We start from the raw sequence: 24,728 nt of genomic DNA, 5'->3' as shown, positions 1-24,728 counted from the left end.
ACTCTTGTGTTTTTATCCCTTTGGAGTCAAGGAGTTCTCCAACCCCTGCACCGGCAACAACGACATCACTCCTTCACAAGATCTCTGCGACTCTCCCGCCTCGTTCTTCCACCGCAAGATCGCCGACATCCACAACAGCTTCGGCGCACCATCCACGCACCCAACCGTCGAACCAACGCCCCCCACCGCCACCCTCCGCACCTGGACCACGGTGACCACCGAAGACACAGCCCGCACGATGAACACCATCCACTCCGGATCTCCGACCGATCACTGCCCCCACCACGTCTTCAACAAGGCCGACTCCACCATCGCACCCCAACTCCGGAACATCATCAACACCTCCTTCAACACCGCCACCTTCCCGGAGAGCTGGAAGCATGCCGAGCTCAGCGCCCTACTGAAGAAACCAACAGCGGACCCCACCGACCTCAAGAACTTCCGCCCCATCTCGCTCCTCCCTTTTCCGGCGAAAGTCATCGAGAAGATTGTCAACAGACAGCTGGCCGCCTTCCTCGAGACGAACGGATCCCTCGACCCCTCGTAATCTGGTTTCAGAGCCAACCACCGCACCGAGACTGCCCTGATCGCAGCCACCGACGACATCCGAGCCCTGCTCGACAACGGGGAAACAGCGGCACTCATCCTCCTGGACCTCTCCGCAGCGTTCGACACGGTCTGCCACCGCACCCTAGTTCAACGCCTCAGCAACATCGGCATCCAGGAGAAGGCACTGGAGTGGATCATCTCGTTCCTCGCCGGAAGAACACAGAGAGTTCGCCTCCCCCCGTTTCGATCCGAGGCCACCGAAGTCATCTGCGGCGTACCACAAGGATCATCACTCAGCCCCACCCTCTTCAACGTCTACATGAGACCTCTTGCAGCCATTGCACGCCAACACAACCTCAACATCATCTCCTACGCCGACGACACCCAGCTGATCCTCTCCCTCACCAGGGACCCCGACACCGCCAGAACCAGCCTACACGAAGGGATGAAAGACGTCGCCGAGTGGATGAAGAACAGCCGCCTGAAACTGAACTTGGACAAGACGGAAGTCCTCATCCTGGGACCATCGCCCTCCGCCTAGGACGACTCCTGGTGGCCTCCCGCCCTGGGCACCTCTCCCAAACCAACAGGCCACGCACGCAACCTGGGCTTCATCCTGGACTCTTCCCTCTCGATGACCAGACAAGTCAACGCCGTCTCCTCATCGTGTTTCAACACCCTACGCATGCTCCGCAAGATCTTCCGATGGATCCCGACCGAAACCAGGAAGACGGTCACCCAGGCACTCATCACCAGCCGACTGGACTACGGAAACACCCTCTACGCCGGAACCACAGCCAAGCTACAGAGGAGACTCCAACGCATCCAGAACGTCTCCGCCCGACTCATCCTGAACATCCCCCGACGCAGCCACATCTCCGGCCACCTGAGGGACCTGCACTGGCTCCCCATCAACAAGAGGATAATGTTTAGGCTCCTCACCCACGCACACAAGTCTCTCCACGACCTGGGCCCCAAGTACCTCAACGACCGACTGACCTTCTACACGCCCACCCGCCAACTACGATCCACCAGCCTCGCCCTCGCCGCCATACCACGCATCCGAAGAGCCACCGCCGGAGGCAGATCCTTCTCCTACCTGGCAGCCAAGACATGGAACTCCCCTCATCCACCTTCGACTGACCCAGGATCATCTCGCCTTCAGGAGACAACTCTAGACCTGGCTGTTCGAGCAGTAGCGGACCCCCTCCCCCAAGCGCCTTGAGACCCTCCCGAGTGAGTAGCGCGCTATACAAGTGTTATGATTGATTGATTGATTTGGAAGTGGACAGCTCCAGAATAAAATGTTTTTTGCGTTCACTCTCCAATTTTAAAGAGCACTTTTTTTTCACTATTTTTCTTGCAGTGCTTACAGTTACCAACACATACCAGCCACCAACTCCCTGAGTCCCTATATCAATAGGGCTAGCCATCTCATTTCAATATCTATTGAGGTGGCCACAACATGGACTCTTCCACTCTGTGAAGTGGTCCACGTGATGAAAGGGCGGTATAGAAAGAGAAACTGATGGATATTCTCTCACACCGTGCAATATCCTGTTGTGTGCCTTGGTAACATACTTTAGGGACACATAGAACCATCAGGACACACATAGACTTTTTGTAGACCCACAGTTGTTATTTGTGTGTTTATCATATTTTGGTAGGAGGCTATAACTGTGCTTTGGTCTTAAAATATTCCCTTGGACCCTCAACCCACCCGTTTGTTATTACTATTCAATTTTTTCCACCAATAACCTACATTTGTCCCGCCTCAAAGATAGCGCTGCCTCCCGGAGCCTACCCAACCCAGACCTCAAAGTGTTGTTATGCTCCTGGATGACCCACCAAAAACCAAGGTATCATATTGAAAGAATGTTATATTATCCAGCCCCCTGAACACCTCAGACATCATTCACTGGCAAACACTCATAGCTGAGGATCACCCGAACAGCATCCTTGTACACCTAAAAGTTCCCTCCATAGTGACAAACGCAGTCAGATTCTGTGAATCCTCATGTAACCTGATCTGGTGGTAGGCACTTTTCAAGTCAAGCTTAGAAAAGTACTTACCATCCTAGAGCAACAACAACTAACATCCTTCTTCACCATATTTTTTAAGTACTTACCTCAGATGTTAGGTCGCAACAATCAGCCCATTGAGGATGTGTACAAGGAGGCAAAGTTGCGATTGCTAAAGAGGAGAACATAGTATTGTCTCAACATAATTTTTACAGTAGACCGCAAAAATCAGATGAACCAATGGATGACTTTATCTCAGGTCTGCGTGAGCTGTCAATTAAGAGTTAATTTGGTTAAATGACTGATCAGATGGTCTGTGATTATCTGATTGTTCAGTGCCACAGTGAAAAAATGCAGGAGCACCAGTGGGTGGCGAAAAATCCATCCCTGAATGATGCCATCGCAATTGCAAAGGTAGCCAAGAGCCCATCGACCAGCATCCTTCCAACTCTGCTATACCTCCTTAACTGCCTAACAGACAACCGTCCTTCATTAGAGGAATGCAGAACTTGGAACACACTTGGAAGATGCACCCCATTGAACATCACAAGAACATAAGTAAATGCATGACGTTAAAGAATACAGAATTTGTTACATAATACAGATTCATAATACAGAATACCACACTGAGGTTGAATTTACAGGGCACACGCATGAGATTTAGTGCTATTAAAGTGTTTTAGATGACAAGACAATTTATGGTGTTCTTCCCTGGTAGGAGCACAGATGGGAGGAGGGCAGTCATTAACCTACAAGGGTTTTAAGGTCTAGCTAACAGTGCATTCATAAGTTACCTATTGGCATTACAAATAAATGTCTTCTTGTTTCATTGGTCCCACTAAATATGCCTCTAAAAAGATGAATGTGCACCCCCCCCTCATATAACACTTTCAACGGTGATCATACCTCATACCACTGTAGCCTAAATAGCTTATTCAGGGTAAAACTGGCGGAAGTGTATATATAGCTTGAGAAACCATGGTTTCAAATATTCTTGAAATACATGGGTCGAGGCTCAAAGAATGTCATGGTAATGCCGGCAATGCACTAAAAAATGACGCTACCCCACAAAAAAAAAATGGCAGGTGACAACAACCCTATATCTCAAACAGCCCGCTACCTGGAAAGCTCTCTGTTAGCTGCTATGTATATCGGTGGGAATCACTGCAAGAATACAAAATATGTGCTTCATACTGAAACTGATGGGAGAAAAATCAAACAACAATAATAACGAAGGGGAATGCGTCCCTTTCTTTTGTGTCGCCTCTTCCCCCCTCCCCACCCCCGGGTTTTTCTATTGTAGACATACATACTAATTTAACGTCGACATACTGAGGTCTCTATGGAAACAGTCTCTGAACCTAGCCGACTGCGCCTCACACATATACAGGCATTCGTAATAAATGTGAGGGGGCGAGAGCGGGGAGGGGGTATTTGGGCCCTAGCCCTCACTTCACAGAGTTAAGGTGGGCTGCACGCATCTAGTCCATCATTGCACCAGATGCCGCTTCCCTTTTGTTGCGCTGCACAAGAGCGTTTCGGTGGCGCGTGCCCGTCATAACGGCCCTTCACCTGAGAAAGAAAAGGTTGTCGAGCCTTCCAGAGTCTGAGCGCGCGACTGCTGCTAAAGAGAACATGACAGAGGGCGCGCGGCTGCGAGTCGAAGCGGCATTGCCAGCGAGAGAGCCTCTGAATAAGAATGACGGGCAGACCTCCATCTGCAGTGCTCTTCCTTGGCGGGCACGCCGCCCAGAAGGAGCAGTGACAGGCCGGTGTAGCTCCCACTCCGCGTGTGCGCGCACATGCGTGAGGGCTATGGCCATCCTTTCCCTCGCAGGCGCGAGCGCCGCTTAGTAAACTGACAGGCCGAGCAGGGCCCGCCCCCCTTTCCTGCACAGACCCGCGCGCCGCCGTTGCCTTTCATGCGCTCCTCCACGCCCCTTTCAGGAGCTATCCAGCGCACTCTCCCGTCCGCCTACTCCTCCGCCTTCCTTCTGCAGCCGACGCCGCCACCAGAGGTCGGGTCCGCGCTGCCTGGGCTCCTCGTCCTCCCCCCGGCACCGCCACCCCCGGGAGATGAGAAGCAGCGATGGCCGGCTTATCCAACAGCAGCGAGGAGAAGTCGTGCCGCCGCTTCCTTGAGCAGTTCCTGGGGGAGTTCCGGGGGCCCTTTGCCGGCGAGGAGGACCCTCTGCCGCTCCGACCGCTGTTCGAGCACATCGCGGAGGACGAGGCGGAGGGGGAGTGCCTGGATCTGTGCCTACAGCAGCTCTACAAATAGTTAAGTAGCGTCCTGTCTGTCCAGGTGTACGACTGCACATCTTATCAATGTATCTGACCCGTTGTATGCGCGCTACCCCCGGGAGGGCATGTCCGCCGGTCACGGGCAACAAAGTGCACTGCAGGGCGTGCTTTGCAGCTCAAACATCACGATAGGAAAGTTTATCCACTTGTGACAGACTTTACTCACACCCCCCGAGCATCAATTGCATATCCTGGAATCCGAACACACCCCTGTGGCTCGCAGTATAACATCATCTGCCCTCAGCAATGCCACTACATATAGTCCTGGCTTCTCCTCTCAGTATCCAATGGATTTCCTTCATCCTTCCGATTGATTCTCCTCACAAATCTCGCGCACTCCCATGACTTATCCAACCCTTGCATCCCTATTTTCATATTGCATTGACTACATGAACTGTATATGTTTTTTTCCTCATGCATCCTGTTGTCTCTAGGTGCATAATGTGAACCCTAGACATCTAACTGAATCTATTTTCCTCTGTATTCATTGGACTCCTTATACATGACTAGACTGCCTTCCATATTTCACATATTCCCCTCAAGTATTCCTCGGCGTTGGTTAGTCTTACCTATTTTTGACTTTACTCACATACTCCATGGACTCTCTTAAAAAATCCTGTAGACTTTCCTCAACTATGAGAATAAGTTTCCTGACAGTTCCGTTGGTTGTGCTCAAATATCACGTGTACTCGCCTTAATATTCATCAGTCCTCATACCTCATTGACTTTTCACACATCTTACCCTCTGCTCATTCATCCCATGTATTCTGTTCTCACATTACATGGACTCGGCTTGAATGTTCCATAGACACTTGTACCCCGTGGAACACCACTTGTGTATTCGTTGGACTCTCACCCATCACTCAACCTCTTAGACTTTTAAAGTATTCTCATCATTTAGTTATTGCACTGTTACTTTTACATGTCTCTCCTTCAATAAACCTTGGCCATTTCTCTGTGCTCACCTTGCCTATCAGTGACTCATAAACTATACTTACTTAGTGGTTGAACTCTCCCTATCTCATCCTGTGTTTTCCCCATGATCTCCTTGTAGCACCTCTCCCCATACCCTTAGACGATTTAGTAAACTTTTCTCTTTTAACTGCTTCACAAGTTCTATAGACTATTCTTAAATGTACCAACGGCTCTTCTCACACTAGGTGCAGTCGCACAGCAGTCATCAGAAATCATATCTTGTACTTTGTTTTCACATATTCCTTTAACTTTACTCACAGTAACGTGGACTACGCTCTCAGCATGGAACAGCATCTTATGTATTCTTTGCATCTTTTCTGTGGAACGTCACACATTTTGGACACTTCTCACACTTTACGTGGGCTCTCGTTAGAATATACTGAGTCTGTAAACTAAATGTATTACCTTTTATCCCTCAGTGGAGTTTTTGTACACATTGTGCAGACTTTATGTATATTTCCCATGTGTTCTCTTCACATTCACCTTGATTTTCTTAAACCAACACATCATAATCTTTCAAAAATTCTTTAGTAAGTGCATGGACGCACCTCCCATTTCATGTGAATCTTTTACACTGAGCGTCAGACTCACCTAGGACATGCTATTTGTTCCTTAATTATCCCACATTCTTTTGACTTACTCTTTGGTCTCTTCTTTATGTTGTGGGATGCTCTGTTTTGTAATTACATGCTTAGTCTCCGTGTTCATGTCTTTAGCTCTATTTCAGACAACTCGTCCACAGACTCTTTTAGTACATTCTTTGGACTCTCCAGCTTATTCCCTACCATCAAAAACTCGTTCTGATTGCTTGTAACTGCTGCATTCGAGTCATGGATTCTTCTCATACATCATGTACTGTTGTTACAAATCATACAGACTTTTCTTTCGCATTCTTGGCTATCTCTCTTTGCAGCTTGTTACCTGATGTCCACTTTTTGGTCGCCTAGCAGCATGTCATTCCGCAAATTGTATGCAAAGACACCATTGGCATATGTTGAAGAAGGATGTTTGATCATAAAGGTGGATGTTGATGACCTTGGAAAGGAAAGCCTTTCCCTTAAGAATAATATAATTGTGGCATAGGCTGATCAAATCCAGGGTCTACCTCTAGCCTCTTAGTGTAAGTTTAATGGATGCATGATGTCTATTGCATATGTTTTTGACACAGTACACTTTTTTTTAATGTTGCTGCCCAAAGGTTATTACATGTATGGTGTGGACCCATAAAGGGGATTCCTGTGAATCCTTACTTTAGTCCTTCCCAGTCCATTTCTCAGCTTAACATCATCTTGTCATGGTTCTGCTCTATTTCCCTTTCAGTGCCCATGCAGAAGGCCTATCCTCTGTCTTCGTGCCGTGTCCTTCTCACTTGTTCGCTCTGCTTAACCCTCACTTTGCATCCTCCTGCCATCTTTCATCAATACCATAACCTCTTTCCATCCTAGTGTGCTTCAAAATTATCTGACTCTCCTTCCTTTCTAATATTTGTCAATACTTAAGCCCAAAGCCGACAGTACATTACACTCACTCCTCTCACAACTCATTTAAATCTTCACAATACATGGAAACTCCACACTCATTGCATGTTTCCCCGTGCATTTATAGAATTCTTCAGAGTCATTTTACAGACTGTAATCACACAGCTTATGATATGATTTTAAAAGTGCCTCAGAGACGACTGTCCTTGTACTCTGTGGACTCTTTTGTTTCATCGTAGTTATCCCTCCTAGTCAGTATGAATACATCATGCAGTCTTGAGAAATCATTTTAACGGTGGATGGTCCTCATGCATAGTGCTTATACTCTTCACAAGGCAAATATAAATTAGCGTCAAATGTCAGGTTTTTTGTACATTATAGGTATCACAATGGGCTGTTCCTCACATTCTCCACTTCCTTAACTCCGAAGGGCATTTGGAATTATTGTTAGGAGGGATTTGAGATTCATTGATGTTTTCATTACGCTTGTTTAAAATATCAACTTTAATTTCTTTCATTTATGGTTATGTCAAATATTTCCTTTTTATTTTTTTAAACTCGTTTTAATTAGCTTAAGTCATGTACACGTGGAAAACAGCAAAAACAATACAGCTGGTATAGGTAAAGATATTCTAGAACATAGAGAATGCAGGTGATAATACAAGTTTAGGCAGTTCAGAAGGCATTCAGTGCCTCCTGTTCCCAAGCAGAGATCTACCAAGAGTAATGGTCAGCAGTGTGTATGTCTGAGTAATGTAGCAACTTTTACAACTTGCTGGAGTTAGTCAGGACATGCCTGCTAGGGATCGGGGGAGGGGAGAACTGGGAGACAGTACTCAGTGTACGATAGGTCTAGTGTGGTAGACAACACGAAGGTGGGAGAGGCAGTTTCAGAGACCCTGTCGAGGAGGGGGGTGGGGGTTGCAGGGGTGGTGAGAAGGATGTATGGCAACATCCAAGAGGGCCTAGGTCCCTCAGAGGGGGGGGTCTAGTGTCAGACTGGGTCAGTGCCAAAGATTTCCTTGTATTTGTTTTTTTTTAAGATTGGATTGAGTTGGACAGGACTATGATTTTAGGAGAACCAATTGACAACAGTGGCCCCTTCGAGGACCCGTCTTTGAAATTCAGAGTTCTCACTTAGTTAAGATTAATTAAAAACCGTTATTAATATTTTACCAAAACTAAATATTTAAACTCACTATGAAAATTGACAGCCAAGGAGGAGGAACCAAACAAAACACCCCTTTCAAACGAGGACATTTTCATAGAATGATAGCAGTACATGTGTTTGCAGGAGATGTCCTTGCTGCAATACAGACAACAAGGTTAGCTTAAATGTTCTGGAATTTGTGACTTCTATTCCTGTTTTTTTAAACAGCAACTTAAATTGCTATTAAGGAATACGAAATCGCCCTGTTTGTGAAATACAAGAGAGCTAATTAATAGTATATGTGATATCCCTGTAATGACATATGTACCATGTTCACCAAATGATATGTAGCAGTAATATTCATTGTTTACATATGTATGTTTTCAAGCTTACGGACCATTGCTGTACCAAAATGAGGCAAGAGAGCTAAAGCATAGACTGTCGAACTCTTAAGGAGCAGGAAACAAGCCTATCAGATTTGTGTTTACATTTTTAGTTGCTTACCACATACCTTTCTGCATAGTCATTCATTGTTGTTGATGTTCTCCTGATTTTACCTTAACTATAAATAACTAATTTATTTTATTTATATGGAATCCATATATAGAACAGACAAGATACTCAAGCACTCAAACACGATAATTGTTTAAAGCACAAAAAAAACGGCCTCATCAAATAATACAAATGGTCAAATTCAATAGATTAACAAAATGGAATAACATGCGAAATGGATAAAATATGCATGATCTACAGTTATCGTAAGACAACACAAGTTGCTGTCTCTATTGCAAAAGGTTTATTGCGGTTTAATAGTATTTTTAAAATTTATTTTTTTCAAGTTGAAATTATACAAAGGAGCTAAAAATATAGTCAATAATAGTAAATATTTTTCAAACATGAAGGTCAAAGAGGTTGTGCATTAGTTTCAAGTTTTTTGTTGTTGTTGTTGTAGGTGAGTTAGCTGCTTTGGCAGATTTGTCGAGGAACGATGTCACCGGACTCATAACTCTTTTCGTTTTAGGACAAGTGACAAAGGTTGCAAATATGCTGTGTCTAGTCTGTGACTATGACAGACTGTATATCACCAAGCTTTGAATGATAATTGAGTAAAATCTTTCCAATGTGCTGTGAACTGCTGCAAAGCCACTGCTAATAAGAAGTCTGATATCCCAACATTTAATAAAACATTTGCCCAGTCATCCGATACACTCCCCAAAAATACATTAGATAAGGAAAACGGAACATGTGAATCAAAAATGAAATTAATTTGCTTCCAAACTTTCAACCAAAAATCGAAGACAGAAGGCCATAAGAAAAGTAGATGTTGGTGGTCAGCGTGTTACATAGAACATCTCCAGCAAGTGTCTGGTATTAATTTTGTTTAAAGATAAAGGGTTTAAGATCATTGTATTAAAAATGTAAAATATTAATTATGTTTGTGTTATGTTTGATGCACAAGATTTTATCTTTGTTTTCCGCCAGCCAGTATTGCCTGTCACATGCCCCATTAGTTCATTCATGAGTTTAATACCTGGTTATAGAATGTATGTGCCATCACACAACATGATACTATGTTATGCCACTTTCCTCTTAAGTTATTAAATAAATATAGGGCCTTATTACGAGTACAGTGGTTCATAGGACCGCCATACTCACAGTGGCGGTCCGACTACCTCCACACTGGGGCCCGCCCGCAGTATTACGAGTGGAGATTACGAGTGTGGCATTTGGACCGCCACAGTCCTGCTGCGCTCAGGATCCTGCAGTGATTGCACAGCGGTGAAGTGCAGGAATATGCTGGCGGTGCCGCTGAGGCACTACATAGCATACTCTGAATTGCCTGTCCACTGCCCTTTTCGTGGGGGAAACAGCCTTTACTATGCAAGCTAAACTCTGCTTACCTTAACAACGCACATGCGTCAGCCACGCACATGCACGCTAAAGGCAGTGCGCGGTCTACCTGTCCGGAAGTTAGGGGAGACTGACTGGATGCGTCGGAAAGGACACATCTGAACGGGAAGCAGACAGGAACACGGATACGTAAGTGCGGCTGGGGCTGGGTCAGTTTTAAAGGGTTAGTTGTCCGTTTTAGGGCTCAGGGCGGGGGGATCAGGGTAATTTTTGGAAGAGGGCACAGTTTCCGGTTTTAAGACTCAGGGTGGGGGGAGGGGTTTAGGGTAGTCTTAAGGACTAGGTTTGGGAGGGTTTAGGGTTAAGGGTAGGTTTTATGGCTCAGGTTGAGAGGAGTTGGGGTAGTTTTAAGGGCTGGAGAGGAAAGGGTATTAGGCCTCAGAGTGGGGGTATGGGCAGTTTTGAAGGCAGCACAGAGGTAAGTTTTAGGCCTCAGGGTTGCTCTTTTTTTTTAAAAAAAAGGTTGCAAGGTTTTAGGGATCATGGCAGGGTAAGGGTAGGGGTTGTTGTAAGTGCAGGGCAAGGTTTCCAGTTTTAAGACTCAGGGCGGGGAGGGGGTTGGGGTAGTTTTAAGGACTGGACTGGGTTGGGGGGGGTTTGGTGTCAGGGTGAGGGGGGTTGCGGTAGTTTGAAGGGCTGGAGAAGGGAAGGGTTTAGGTATCAGAGTGGGGGTATGAGTAGTTTTGAAGGCAGCGCAAGAGTAATTTTCAGGCCTCAGGGTGGAGGGTGGGTTGGGGTTGTTTTTTTTCCAAAAAGGGGGCACGGTTTTAGGCTCAGGTGAGAGTTAGGGGTAGTTGTAAGGGTAGGACTGGTTTCCGGTTTTAAGACTCAAGGTGGGGGTGGGGGGAGCAAGGTAGGGGAAAATAAGTTTAGGTCACGAGGAAGGGTGGGGTAGTGGCAAACGTAACAATATACGTTGCCTTACCAAACATGCCTTTACAACAAAAATGCGTGGTAAAGGCATGTGTGGTAAAGGAATGCGTAGTTAAGTCGCATTTGTTGATCGGGCTACGTTGTAGAGGCACGCTTAGTTTAAACATGCGTGCCTCCATCATACAACCTTTTCATGGTGGTAAGCCCGCCATAGAAAGGGTGGCGGAGAGGCAACTAAGGAGGCCTTAACAGGGCTCCTGTGCCGCTCATGGGCCTGGGGGTGCATGCAGTGGGGCTCATGTTGTGGCCCCTGGAATTGCACCCCTGTTCCTGCACGGTGTATCATGCATACCACACCTTGAAGGAATGTGCTGCAGACGCTGTCACATGGCTGGCTGCTTGTTAGGCTCTCCTATGAGCCTAACAGCCCACCTCTGCAGCACCGCCCATCCACTATGCATAGCAACCGTAATCCGCAGGCGTACCACAGCTTTGGCAGTCCCCCTGTGGACGGTGCGGTGGCAGCACCACCGGAGGACCCCGAAGCTCGTAATAAAGCACATAGGGGCATATTATCAAGGACAGGCGATACATTATCGCCGCTTTTATCGGCAGGAAACTGCCGATAAAGCAGCGATAATGGCCTTGATAATATGCTCTATGAATTCCAATCGAAGCCCATGTTAGATGTGTTCACATCTAACATGGGCTTCGATTGGAATTCATAGAGCATATTATCAAGGCCATTATCGCTGCTTTATCGGCAGTTTCCTGCCGATAAAAGCGGCGATAATGTATCGCCTGTCCTTGATAATATGCCCCATAGTCTGCTGTTTGTGAAGATTATTTATCGTTCTGTAGCAGAGTGCTTTTACTTGTGTTTAAAAAAAAAAGGCATGCCCTGTGACAGTTTTCACTTTTTTTAATAACTTTCTTTAATTATTGAACTGTAGACTTTTCACCAAGGGGTGTATACATTGGTAACTGCTATAATGTAGGCAGGAAGCATAAAAACAGAAATGTGATTTAGTGTGAACGATGAGACTTTAAATAGTAACGGTCGTACAGAATAATACACTAAGATTTGGGTTTAGGTGATATACATAGATGCTAATGGGAAAATGGGTATTTGCTATAGGTATCGTTGACTTTGAAATATTGAACTACGTTGTTAGTGGAAACTGTACAAAATAGCCCTTTGATGTTCACAAAACCCTTGACACAAACTGCTCTAAATATTCGTGCCCTGTTAACAGATATGCCTTTTCGGGGTCTGCCATGGTTTGGCACGCTAGTGGATCAGAAAAAGAGTTACAAGCGAGAAATGGTGACTCTGCGTTTACATTGCCTAGTAGGATAGTATCGCTCTAATAAAAATGATCAATCACTTCAAGAAAGCACAGGCTCTTACTCGCAGGCTTACCGTGATACAAATGGACAGCACACAGCAGCGCTAAACAGGAAAGGCACCAAAGCACCAGCAGGTGGTGATTTTACAGATATTGAATGGTATTATGTGAAGTTAGCCACCTGGAGATGAAAATACTTCCAATGCTGATTCCAAAGGCTAACAGAAAATCAGTTTAGTCTTCTGGGCTTGCGGATGATGCTTAATGGTTTTTACATCTGACATATAAATAGTTGCAAATCTGCTTCTTTTACAAACAGAACACTTTCACGAATGCCACATGAAACCTGTGAAAATATGCAGGAACGAAGTAGTAGTCTGTCTTTCGCATGTACATTTCCATTGAAGGTGTTACTCAACAGCAAACAAGTGAAGTGTAAAGACTCGCATTACAAACGCTGGTTGAAACGAAATCTTTATTTTGCTTTTCAACAAGTTAAAAAATAACCACATCAGAGGCTATAGTGCTGCCAATATTTACTTGCTTAGCCATTTTATTGTGGACGTTTGAACGATTTATCATATCAAATACCAATTTAAGAAGAGACAATCATGAATATTTCTACTTTCTGAAAGTCTTAGCCTTTTCAGTCTCATCCTGGGAAATAATGAGGACCATAAGAGTTATGAACGCTGGTTAACACCCCGTTTTGTTTATTAAAGTGAGTTAGGAAAATAAACATTTAAATAAAGACTGACTTAATTATTATAATATACTTTAAAGACTATCTTGAAGTTTTATGTATTAATTTTCTATTGAATGACTAATATCAGTTCCAAAATGAAATATCAAAGTTTATTTTGACGTTAGTTGTCATGGATGAGTGAGAATCTTGAATTTGTTCATAGCATACAAGGAAAGTCAGCAGGAAAGAGAATCGTATGGTTACATAGCAAATACCCTCAAGGTGAGCATATCAACTATAGTCCAAACTGGTCATGTTTAGAAGTTATTTTCATTCAATTGCTGTTCCTTCGCCAACAGGAATTATATTAGTAATTCTACACTAGTGGATGGATGGCAGCAGACCTATTAAAGATATAGGTGCCAATTACGTTGTTGTTTGGAAGGGCTTCAAATGGAATTCGGTATTGCAGAATATGATTCGGAACCCTTGTTTCCGAACGAATCGTACACATTTCCCAATGACCGATTAACATGCCCGGAAACCGTCCAGGCAAACCAAATTGGTTCCGAAAAGCATTCGGACAGCCCGAGTCTTTAGAAGACGAATCGTACAGCTCTATGGACACGGTTTCTGGACAAGCGATTAAGATGACCAATTTGGACAGCTGTTCCGATTCGCTCTTCCCGACATGAAACAGCTCTCAGAATCTGTCTTTGGGTGCCTGTTACTGGCCTCCTTCACACAGAGGCATCCAAACAGGGCCAGTGTGGGTACCCATAGGACCCCTCTTCCCAACCATGCTCAATTTGGCAGGCTCCATGGTGTGCCCGCCACCGGTTGCAAGGTTTTCCTCAACTACCCATTTTTTTCAATGGGAACCTGTGTTCTCGTTCGGAATACAGGCTCCCATTAAAGTCAATGCGAGTCCAACCGAATGATGTTGAAAAGCATTGTAATTGGTTGTCCGGACCCGATAAGTTCGGAAACAAGTCTGAGACGATTAGTTCAGAACCGTTTCCGAACAACATCTTAATTGGCCCCATTGTCTTTTCCGTCTGGCTTTAAGCAGAGGGGTAATGGAATGAATGGTATGAATATTAAATTGTCTAATATGGTTGGCTTTTCAGACTGCTTAGGGACCACTCTGGCTGGTTCATCTGTGGATGCATTTAGTAATTTACTTACCTGGGTTCAAGTGTTGTAAATTCATCCTTTTGAACTAAGACACCGTTTTTTGATAGTCTGAATAAATGTATTACACCAAGAAGCCCCTTTAAAGAATAGCTTTTGACTGATTAGAATACATATAATTTCTGAGGTTATTTTCTGGAATATAACATTCCTCTATAGTGCTACTGCTACAATCCATACTAGTGATACTTTGAATTGGGCTTTTTCTAATGAAAGCTTTGTATGAATCACACTCTGATGGTAGCCCTGCAGAAAAGCCTAAACTTATTTGCTGAGCAGATCTGGACGCCTGCCTTCCACTGATCATAGTTGAAGAACACTAGAGAAAAAGATGTGTACATTTGTAAAATAGAAACTCATTAAAAATGAAGTTAAAGATAATAGAGTAAAAGGGAACCGTGAGTAGAAAGACAGTGTAATTTATAAACCTCTGTATTTTGCTAATTTGTTAGAAACAGCATCTGTTGTGATGATTTTTACTGTTGCTTAGATACCTTAAGCACACATTTATGAAATGCTGTGACCTTCTCATCTAGTCATAAGGCTTTTAATTCAGGCCCTAACTAATGTTTGCCTGCACTGCAGGTCCAATGGGAGGGCCATGAAGCGAACAGAGACCGCTGTGTTTATGCAGGATGGAGGGGTACTAATAGTGTTATTGTTCATATGCTGATGCTCTCTAACTACTCATTAGGCGACTGTGCGTTCAACCTGGGTCCATGCTTGAAGGGTGGGGCAATTAACAGCATTTAGCTCCCAAAGTAGAGAACAATAATCTTCAGTGCATAATAAATCGAATGGCAAGACGAGATAGGAGACACTTATCAGTAAGACATGATTTACTTTCAAGGTGAATTTAATAAACGAACATACACTGTTAGATTCATTGTGAAAGCAATGTCCAGAATGATTCTGGAATTTATTTTGTATGCTCTTTTTTCTTCAGACAGGCTACTCAAAGTTTTGTTTCTGGTATAAATAAATATTTCTTATGTGTAATTCTTTGAAAGTTGCTAAATGTCCTAAGCCTTGACATCCTTGGCAATATTAAAGCTACTAATTAAGACTGAGTAAGTAGGCAAAATGTGTGTTTTGAAGTATTTTTGTAGGGCTTATTCTCATTAAGCAGCCTTGCCTTTAGTAAGTACTATAATAGCAAGTCTGACCTGGATCTGAGGGGTGATTGCAGGTGGTCCCAGAATAGAAAATAAAATAGGGGAAACATTTTTTTACCCAGAAGGTACTGTGTTTAAAGGAAAGCACTGTCAAATGTTCACGGTTTAATGAAAGTTGATTTTCAAGGAATTTATAACACACCATGATGCAAGGATGCCTGCGCCATGGGGAGATTGGTTTTGTGAAGTAAGGGGCCCCTTCCTGCACAAAAGCAATGACTGCAGGCATTTTCCTCTTTAAATGCGTGCTGTAGAATGCAGCACGTATTGAAAGAGGAAAAAACGAGGAGAAATTAAAACATTTCTCCTCGTTTCTACTAGCTACCCACCCCTATGGTGGTGCAGCAAACTGACGCATTTCCAAGTTTACGATTTCTCGTAAATCTGGAAATGCATCAGTGCACATGGGTGTTGCGTGGGAACACCCACAGCAACACCCATGTCCTGCCCCTAACGCGCAGTGTTGCGCGAACAGGGGCGATATTTACAAGCACAGGTGAAGTCATGCAGGGTGACTTTACCTGTGCTTGTAAATATCCCTTAGCAGGCTGCCCAACTAGATTGGGTTACTGTAGTTTCTTGAAAAAAATGTAAAAAGGAAAAATTACAACAAAAAATATTGAATACAAATTAGAAAATTGTAAAAACTGTCGTAAAAAATGTTCTAGCCACTATGCATGTTCCTGATAGCTGGGAAGAGGGAGTTCCAAGCACAGCAAAGATTTTGTTGGTTCCATTAGTAAAGAAAAACCCTCCACTTTCTTGCAAAGCACAGTTTTATCAGAAAACATGTTTGCCGGAGTTTTTTGAGGAAGAAAAATGCACTCATATTCGTGGTATTTGAAAATGTTGTTGTCAAGGGAGCATGTTTTTGATTTATAATCCTTTTATTTAGTGCAGGTGATTAGGTTCACAGATAGAGAGAAAAGCAAAAACAGCCGACACATGTTTCGCCCGTGGCACCAAATTGACTGAGGGCTTTGTCAAGGCAATAGCTTGTCCATGTGTTACATAACAACATCAAAGGTACGTTCACTCTCGTCACTGTGGTCCCGATACTGATGCTGTGAACCTAATCACCTGCATGTAGAAATCCCGTCTCGCCCTCTCCATATCGTGGACAAGCAGCCGACTCTCGCAAGCCATACTGAGTTGTATTCAATATTTCCTATTTTTGTGGTTTCCAACTAATTTCAGTACGTGAGAAAAAGAGATGTAAAATGGGAAATCTATCCATTTCTAATAAGAAGACAATATTTCGTTCAAGCAAGGAGTCAATGCTTTTGATTGCGTATGGTTTTGCCAAATATACTAATTGTTGAATGTAAATACTAATGGACGTATGTAGGGAAAAATAGAAATAGGTGACAGTGTTTTCATCTGTGTTTTTTGCCCTGCCGGCCTAGCTACAAAAGTAGCTTACCATTAGATCCATCAGACAATGGCATTCACTGGAATATATAGTTTTTGTTGGTTGTCCAAAACACGTGATACCCTGAGCTATTAACCGAGCTGCAGCTAATAATTACTTTTCATTGTGTACTGACCAAGCATTAGTTCATGAGGTAAAATCTTATGAAAAATGGATATGAAGAAAAGCCAGTCATTTTTTAAATGTGCCATAGAATCCGAGTATGAGAATAATGGTTATTAGTAAGATTCTGAATTTGGGCTACCTATAATATCATGTGATTGATTCAGAGGGTGTTTTGAAAAATTTGTTCTTACTCCATACTGATTCATATTTAGAAATCAAAAAAGAAAGAATTGAATTAGATAGTAACAAACTTTCTAAAATTCTTTTTTTTCACACTTCTTTCGATAAAATCTGTACCACTCTTGTATCGCTCAGAAAGATTCTAAAATGCAATGTAGAAACCTCAAGATTTTTACTTAAAAGTCTTTCTGTCAGTGTGGGTAGTTGTGTTACCTGTCCCCAGGGTCGTTTGGAACAAAGGAAAACCTACCAACCCCAGACATTTCTCAAAACTAGACAACTGGAGGGAATACACCTGGAGGGAGTCAAGGGTGGTATGGTTTACATGGACCCTACCTCTTTTTCTTTCCCAGAAGGCCCTGAAAACGTCAAACATTGACTAAAGGTATAGATTTTTCTCACAGTTCTGAGAAAGAGAGTTCTGTAGTCTGTGAGGAACCACCAAAGTCTTACCACCCAGCGTTTTCCCACTTACAAATCAGTACCCCACTTGTGTGGCTCGGCCAATCACTCACAACAGGAAAGCCCCTAATGCAGAACAGAGTTCAATAGATTTCCTTGAAATTTCAGCCTTTCTGGCGATGTGAGTGGCTGTGATATTTGGGTTTAAGAAAACCTAGCAACCCATGACATCTTTGTGAAGTTGTGAGTCCATGGTGGTGTGGCCTAAGTTGTTCCCACTACATTTACTTATCGAGAGTGCACAGTAAACATCAAACTTTGCCTGTGATCACAGCTCTTTCTCACATTTCTCAAGGCTTGATGAAAGTTCTGCCACTTAGCGTTCACACACTTCTCCCAATTAAAAACGCCACCCTACTTGTGTGAGTGGTAGTTTCACCTGTAGCAAGCCTGTGTGAAATTCACCTTTCCATAACCGAAATTACATGCGATACCCCCAAAAATATGTGAAATTAAACATTGTTACTAAAATTGACAAATTGTATGCTTAAAAATCACTTGATACGAACAACATTTTCTCTTTGTATGCATTATTCACCTTCTCTTGCAATAGGATTTTTTATTTGTTTGACGTCTCAAATACATGACATGGTGTAGCATTGGGTACTTTGAGTAACAGGAAATGCTGGAAATTACATGAGATCATGCGGGCTTGAACAAGATTTTGCCCTGCCCTACCTGCAACAGGAATGGCACCAAAATGCAATGTGGAAACATCAACATTTTTCAATTGAATTGCAAACCCATCAATCCCAGGCATTTCTGCTAAGCAGACACACTGAGAGTGGTTTTGCTTGCATGGATCCCACTTCTTTTTCTTATCCAGAATACTCTGCAAGCATCAAACTATGGCTAAATTCACAGAATGTCCTCTTTCTTTCCATCAGGATTACTGTAATATTTCAGCCTACGGTCAGCCGGCACCCAGGAAACCCCACCAACCCTAGTTATTTATAAAACCTAGAGAGCAAGAATCCAAGGGGGTGTGGATTGGGTGGATCCCAGTCTGTCAGCACCAGCCCGTCTTAACATCGGGTCCTACTCTTGGACACAAAGTAGTCTTTCTGCTACCAAGAAAAGGCAGTACACCCTTTCTGCCAGCCCATATATCAAAACAGCACTTAAAGGAATCCAAGTTTTCTTTCACTTTCCATGGGGATGGATTCGGTGTTCTGGATGTATGCTCCAAGTGGCAGGGGAAATGTGTGGCTGTAAGGGCGAAGGGTTGGCCTAACGGCTAGGGCGCTCGACCTTGGATCATCTGAGGATCTGGTTTCGAGTCTCGGTAACAACGCTAAACATCCTGTGGTTCTGGGCAAATCACTTAATCTCCCCCTGCCTAACAAATATGAATGTGTGTCCTCGTGTAACGTAACTGGTGCTATGTAAAGCGCTCTGATACCTGATTCGGGTCAAGTTCGCGCTGTATAAAACTCTGCAAAAAATAAAAATGCCAGGGCAGGCCATCCACCACCCTTTGTGTTTTTTGAGAACCTCAAATCCTGTGGTCCTGAGGGCTTCCTCCTCCATTAGGCTAGGACTGATTGGGGGTAAATCCACCTAGTTACCATCAAGGGGCAGAAAGACTACCCCATTCCCTTTTAAAAATGTATCCCTGGTGCCTAGTGTGCCCAGGAGAACAGATTAGGAGTGGTCTAATGCCAGGACCCATTTTCTTTTACTCTTAATAAATATCTACCCTTGGTATATAGTTGTCTTTCTGTCCTCCCTACCCCCCACGAGTCCAATTAGGGGTAACTACCCTCATGCTGTTAGAAAAGACTGTTAGTACCTAAGAGGGGTAGGTTGTCTGGCTCATTACCAAGATGTATATAGACACACACACACACACCCTGGTATCTCATGGGATATTGTCTCCCCATCCTCCCCCAGGGAGGACAGATTGGGGTAAATCTCCCATCCTGCCTGCCGGCGGAGCATCAAAAAGTGTTGGAGCGTCAAGGGTATTTGATGTGGGCAAATGCCAGTAAAGGCCATCCCCATTCCATTTTATTATATTCCTGCTGTTTATTATTGTTTCTGACACCCAGAGCGGGAGATTAGGGGTAAACCCGCCAGTCTGCCCCCCAGGGAGCTGATGACTGTTTGCCATTTCGGGGTGGTTGGTACTATCCAGTACCAGGACAGGCAACTCCCATTCCAAAAACAACTCTTGGTTCTAGTGGGCTTTCTGTCCTCCTGTGGTGGACAACTTGGAGTTAAACTCCCAGTCTACCTTCCCAAAACTGTTGGAGGTCTTGGTGGGGTGTTACTTACCAACCTTTTAGAAACCCCAGTGTCTAGTGGGCAGATCCCTGCTAAGTATCACCCTCCTTCAGCTTTCTCCATGCAGGGATCAATGTTTATGACAGCAAAACAGCCCTTGGTTCTAGTGGCTTTTCATCCTTCTGTGGTGGTACTACACCCCCAGTATACCTTCTCAAGACTGCTGAGGGCACTGGTGGATGGGAGTAGCATTTGCCCATATTCTCATGCTTCTCCCATCTTTCAAAAAAACGGAGGTGTAGTGGACAGAATCCTGCTCAGGAGTGCCCTCCTGTAGGAGATCTCCATGCCAAGATTCACTAGAGAATCTCCTCTTTCCATCTATACCGCTCTTGTTGTGATCGGTGCTCAGGAAGTTGAGTTACGCCATGAGCACAAATCATACTGAAAGCATCTGGAGTTTCAAGGCTGAATGAATTATGATATTTCTGTAGCTGTTGGCAACAGTCAAGATAAAGGGTGGGTGTGTCAACAGGCCCAACACATGGTTGACTGAGGTTTTTTAATTGATGGTTTAACACACCTAGGTAAAGTCATCATACATGATTGAAGGTCTTCTCGTTTAGTATGGCATTGTAATAATGTTATTTGAAACGTTTATTCTGTTTTCAGAGCATTGCTGGATTGAGTGATGTATTAATGACTTTGGATTTGAAAGACGATACTGGCAGAGACATTGTTTGAGCTGCTACTCTCTACAAGAAAGAATTCCACTGTGTGAAGTACGCGTGACCATTTCTGTCTCAAGGTTTAGATTTCTCGAGCAGTTTGAGAGGCATGGTGTGTCAGAATTTATCACAAGTTGGTGGTTGTTTACTTTTTTACTTTGGCGTCTGACATATTTGCCCTAATCCCACGAATGAATGTGCTGAGCTGGCCAAGAAGGCAAAACTTAATTAGCTAAGTAACATTCAGATTCAGACACCTATAGCGCTTCAAGTTTCTCAGTCCCTTTTATTTTGCTGTTTGCTGCTACATGGTGGAAGAAATGGGGTCACTTCACTATTCTTGAAATTCTCTTCGGAATTGAGCGTATTAAAATCTGCCCATTGCAACGTTTCTGTTTTTTCTGTGCTCTCTTTAAAAGCATTTCCTCTCTGCTACTACTGTTAAGACCCCAGGGCTTTGTCTGTTAATGTTACTGGGAGCATGTTTTTAATTAAATGAGTCATAGTCATGTATGTCTGTCTTATTAAGAGACAGTAAGTTGTTGCAGGGATTCTGCACATATACTGAACTATGCGCAGGAAACCAGGACCTCGTTGTATAGTGGTGTACCAACTACCCACCTTAGTGCCCAAAATCCCAATCCGAGTAGCTATAGTGTCTCATTCGTTCTCCATACCACAACAAAGCTACCAATGATTAGACAACCCAGAACATGTCACTCCGACTCTCAGGAATCAAGGGAGGAAGAACAGTTTTTCGCTCACTCACTCATACTTGTCCACAACATGAGTAATCAGAGACACTGTATAGTTTAAAATGTTTATTTTAACTAACATGTAAAATGCAGTACACATGCTATTACTAACAGCAGACTGCATAAACACAATATAGTGAGCATTGTTACATTTCCATAAAATATGAACGAGGATATTATTTTATAAAGCTGGTGGAAAACGGCATACTGTGCCTTGCCACACTCCCGTGCTAGGAACTAGTTTAATTTTAAAAATAGAAGACCTCTGGGCTTTGTCAGTGGGACCCCATATCTCCAAGTGTAGATGCAAAGGTTTACATCTCCAGCTTAACACAGCTCTTCTCTCTGGAAAGGTTTTTCTCCAAGTGCCTCGAACAGGCATGCATGCAATATTAAAAGCACTCGATTTTCAGCAGTGTTATGTTTAGGTGCGGGGCACCGACCAGAGCAGAATAACAACGGATATTGTTTTTCGACCTTGCACATCATGTACAGACGAAAATCAAAGAGAACAGCAAGGAACGCGAAAGGCAGACGTTGCTCATGTGAACAGGCACAAGCAGAGTCTTAGTGAAAGCACATTTGTGTAGTAACGTGCGCAAAAGCAGCAGCAGCATGGCAGCCAAACTTTTTTAGCAATGTCTGTAGTAAATCCACCAACCTCACTACAAAGTGACTGTCATTCCTATCTTCCTCTGCTACTTTATCTCCACAGATAACCCAATTGACATCACACACTTGTTAGAACTGTTTCACATAATGAAGTAACCTGCTCGTTATAGTGTTGCTTCTTTTGGACCCATTGTTATCTATTGGTGTGCTGTGTTTGCTTTCATATGGCAGTGGGTTGACCTCAAAATGTTTGTCTAGTGTTAACAGGAGCTGTAAATCCCCTCCTCTCCAAAAAATCATGGGCAGATCCATGATATTATTGTGATTTGTGCTTTTTCCTTCACCATGTTCAGATTTTATGCCAAGTCAGGAAGCAACCTCATTAGATCCCAAGGTCCAGTTATGTTTCTTATATTATGCAATGGATACAGTCCCATGTGTAAGTCACTCTGAGAGACCTTCTATGGACCGTCTGTTTTGGTCTCACTGCCTTGATGAGACTATTGTGCATGTGAGCAAATATTTTATTTCTCAGTTTCCTCGTGTATGTTCTTACCTATGTTAAACTCTTCTAATGTAATTGTCCTCTCAACTATGATGAGGTTAATAGCTCTAGAATAATTCTTGGCAAAAAATATTGCTTGCAGTAGCAAAGGGAAACTCTCTTGCTAAAACGTAATTATGCATACTCCATCTGTTAAAGAGAATGTGTGTTTTGAAGATTAATGGTTTGTTCCATAGTTTTATAGTGGTTTAGCGTGTAGTTTGGTTCCCGGGTTTCATGGAATTCAGTTAGAAAAAGTAGAAATGAGTGAACCCACTTTTATAGCCCGCTCAATGAAGCAAACCTTATTTTTGGTGCTAATTAGTGTTCTCAGAATGCTGCTTTCTCAGACACTGGTGTTTACTTTTATTACTCTGACTGCAAAGTGAGAGTTCTTTGTAAAAGGGACCTACGTGAAAAACGTGCTGGGGTGCAGGAAGTGAAAATAAAGGTTGTTGAATGTCAGTTTTTTTGTAGCACACAACATTTAAATACCTGTAAATGAACAATACATATATTTCAAAATACATCAGCAATTGGGAAAAAACAAATGAAGCACCTTTTTTATAATTCTAAAGTGTGATGGAAGCAAAGTTTTTAATATGATCAAAACAAATCAAGACACTTTACTTGGTGATGCACAATTGATAAATATTTATTGAAACCCGTTGTTCACACATTATCATTTGTGTACTATATAGTTTTACTAGTAAACTGCACGTCTATGCAAACTTAGTGGCCATTTCAACTGAAAAATGTGCTGTCTGTAATCACACTAAGTAAGCACAACAGTGCTCCAAAATATACCACCAGCTCCATACTACATCCTTACCACTCTCCTGCTAAATGGGCTTTGCACATTTGCTACACTTGATTTTTATTTGATGCTTGAATTTTAGGACTTTAGTGATGTAAAATTACTGACAAGACCCCCGCTCTGAAAATTGTTCCAGCACCACTCTGTACAGTGTAGATTGGTGGTAGAGTTCTTGAAGGATGCACATAAGAAGTGGCTGCGTTGGAACTCAAAGAGGGATATTCACAAGGAAGATGCAGGGAGAGGCGTTAGCCCTCGTGGCTTAACGCCTCTCTCTGCCACAGAAACACAAGGCAGCACCATATTCACAAGGATATGGTGCAGCCTTGCGTTTCCCCCTAACAACTTAGCGCCAAATTAGGCACCCATGCACCAGAGTGCATGGGTGCCTGTGTGCAGGGGAGGTTTGTTTATGTGTAGGAAGGTGTCCCTTCCTACACATAAACAATCCTAAATGCAATTCTTTCACTTTCATGTGTGCTGCCTTATGCAGCACACGTGAAAGTGACAGAATGGCATTTAAAAAAAAGGTTTGTTTATGTACAGTAAGGGACACCTTCCTGTACATACACCAATCATGTAAATTTGCTTTTACCATGTGTGCTGTACAAGGCAGCACACATGGAAAAAGCAAAAACGAGGGGAAATAAAGCATTTATCTAGTTTTGCCTGTTAAAGACCATGATTTTCCTGGTCTTTAATTTTGGTGCTGCCTCCTATTTACGATGCCCCTGTGAATAGGGGGCAGCGTCAAAATCAATGGATGTTGTGGTGGAACGGCCACCGCAACACCCATTACCCTCACGCTAAATGCAGTGTGGCTTAACACTGCCTTATGAATAAGGCGAGGCCTGTATCGCCATCATAACGTCACTGAAAGTGGCGTTGTGGAGGCGATAGGGGCTTGTGAATATGCCCCATAGTTCCACTGTTAGTCGTGATCAGAGGGCAGTTTTTAAATGAAAAGATTTCAGAGGATTGCAATTAGTCATTTTCAAAGGTGGAGTTTCTTATTTTAACTACTCATTTATTGTCTAGTTGTTTTATAGCCTCTATCGTGCTTTTAATGATGTTTAAGGAGTGCAAGGGTTTGAAGAATTTCATAGAGATAATGACTAATGGTGTAAAAGATAATATACCGTTTTTCTTTAAATTGGACCAAATGGGAGTGGGGAGTTTAGGGCTGGTCTGAATCCAGTGAA

At 43.4% G+C, this 24,728-nt stretch overlaps 1 protein-coding gene across 1 annotated transcript in view; it reads left to right on the top strand.

The window, feature by feature from the left end:
* The first annotated feature begins 4,563 nt into the window (after positions 1 to 4,563).
* The window catches only part of PPM1E (protein phosphatase, Mg2+/Mn2+ dependent 1E), a 632,124-nt gene continuing 611,959 nt past the window's right edge, over positions 4,564 to 24,728 (top strand). Inside the window, exon 1 of the mRNA XM_086954986.1 lies at positions 4,564 to 4,851. Within this exon, the coding sequence (XP_086811112.1) occupies positions 4,661 to 4,851 (191 nt within the window). The 5' untranslated portion in view covers positions 4,564 to 4,660. The remainder of the gene's footprint in view (positions 4,852 to 24,728) is intronic.

The sequence above is a fragment of the Lissotriton vulgaris genome, chromosome 2_1, assembly GCF_964263255.1.
Source record: "Lissotriton vulgaris chromosome 2_1, aLisVul1.2, whole genome shotgun sequence".
In the NCBI taxonomy this organism is placed as follows: domain Eukaryota; kingdom Metazoa; phylum Chordata; class Amphibia; order Caudata; family Salamandridae; genus Lissotriton; species Lissotriton vulgaris.
Note: the sequence above shows the minus strand (reverse complement) of the source record. Positions and strands in the feature narration are given on the sequence as shown.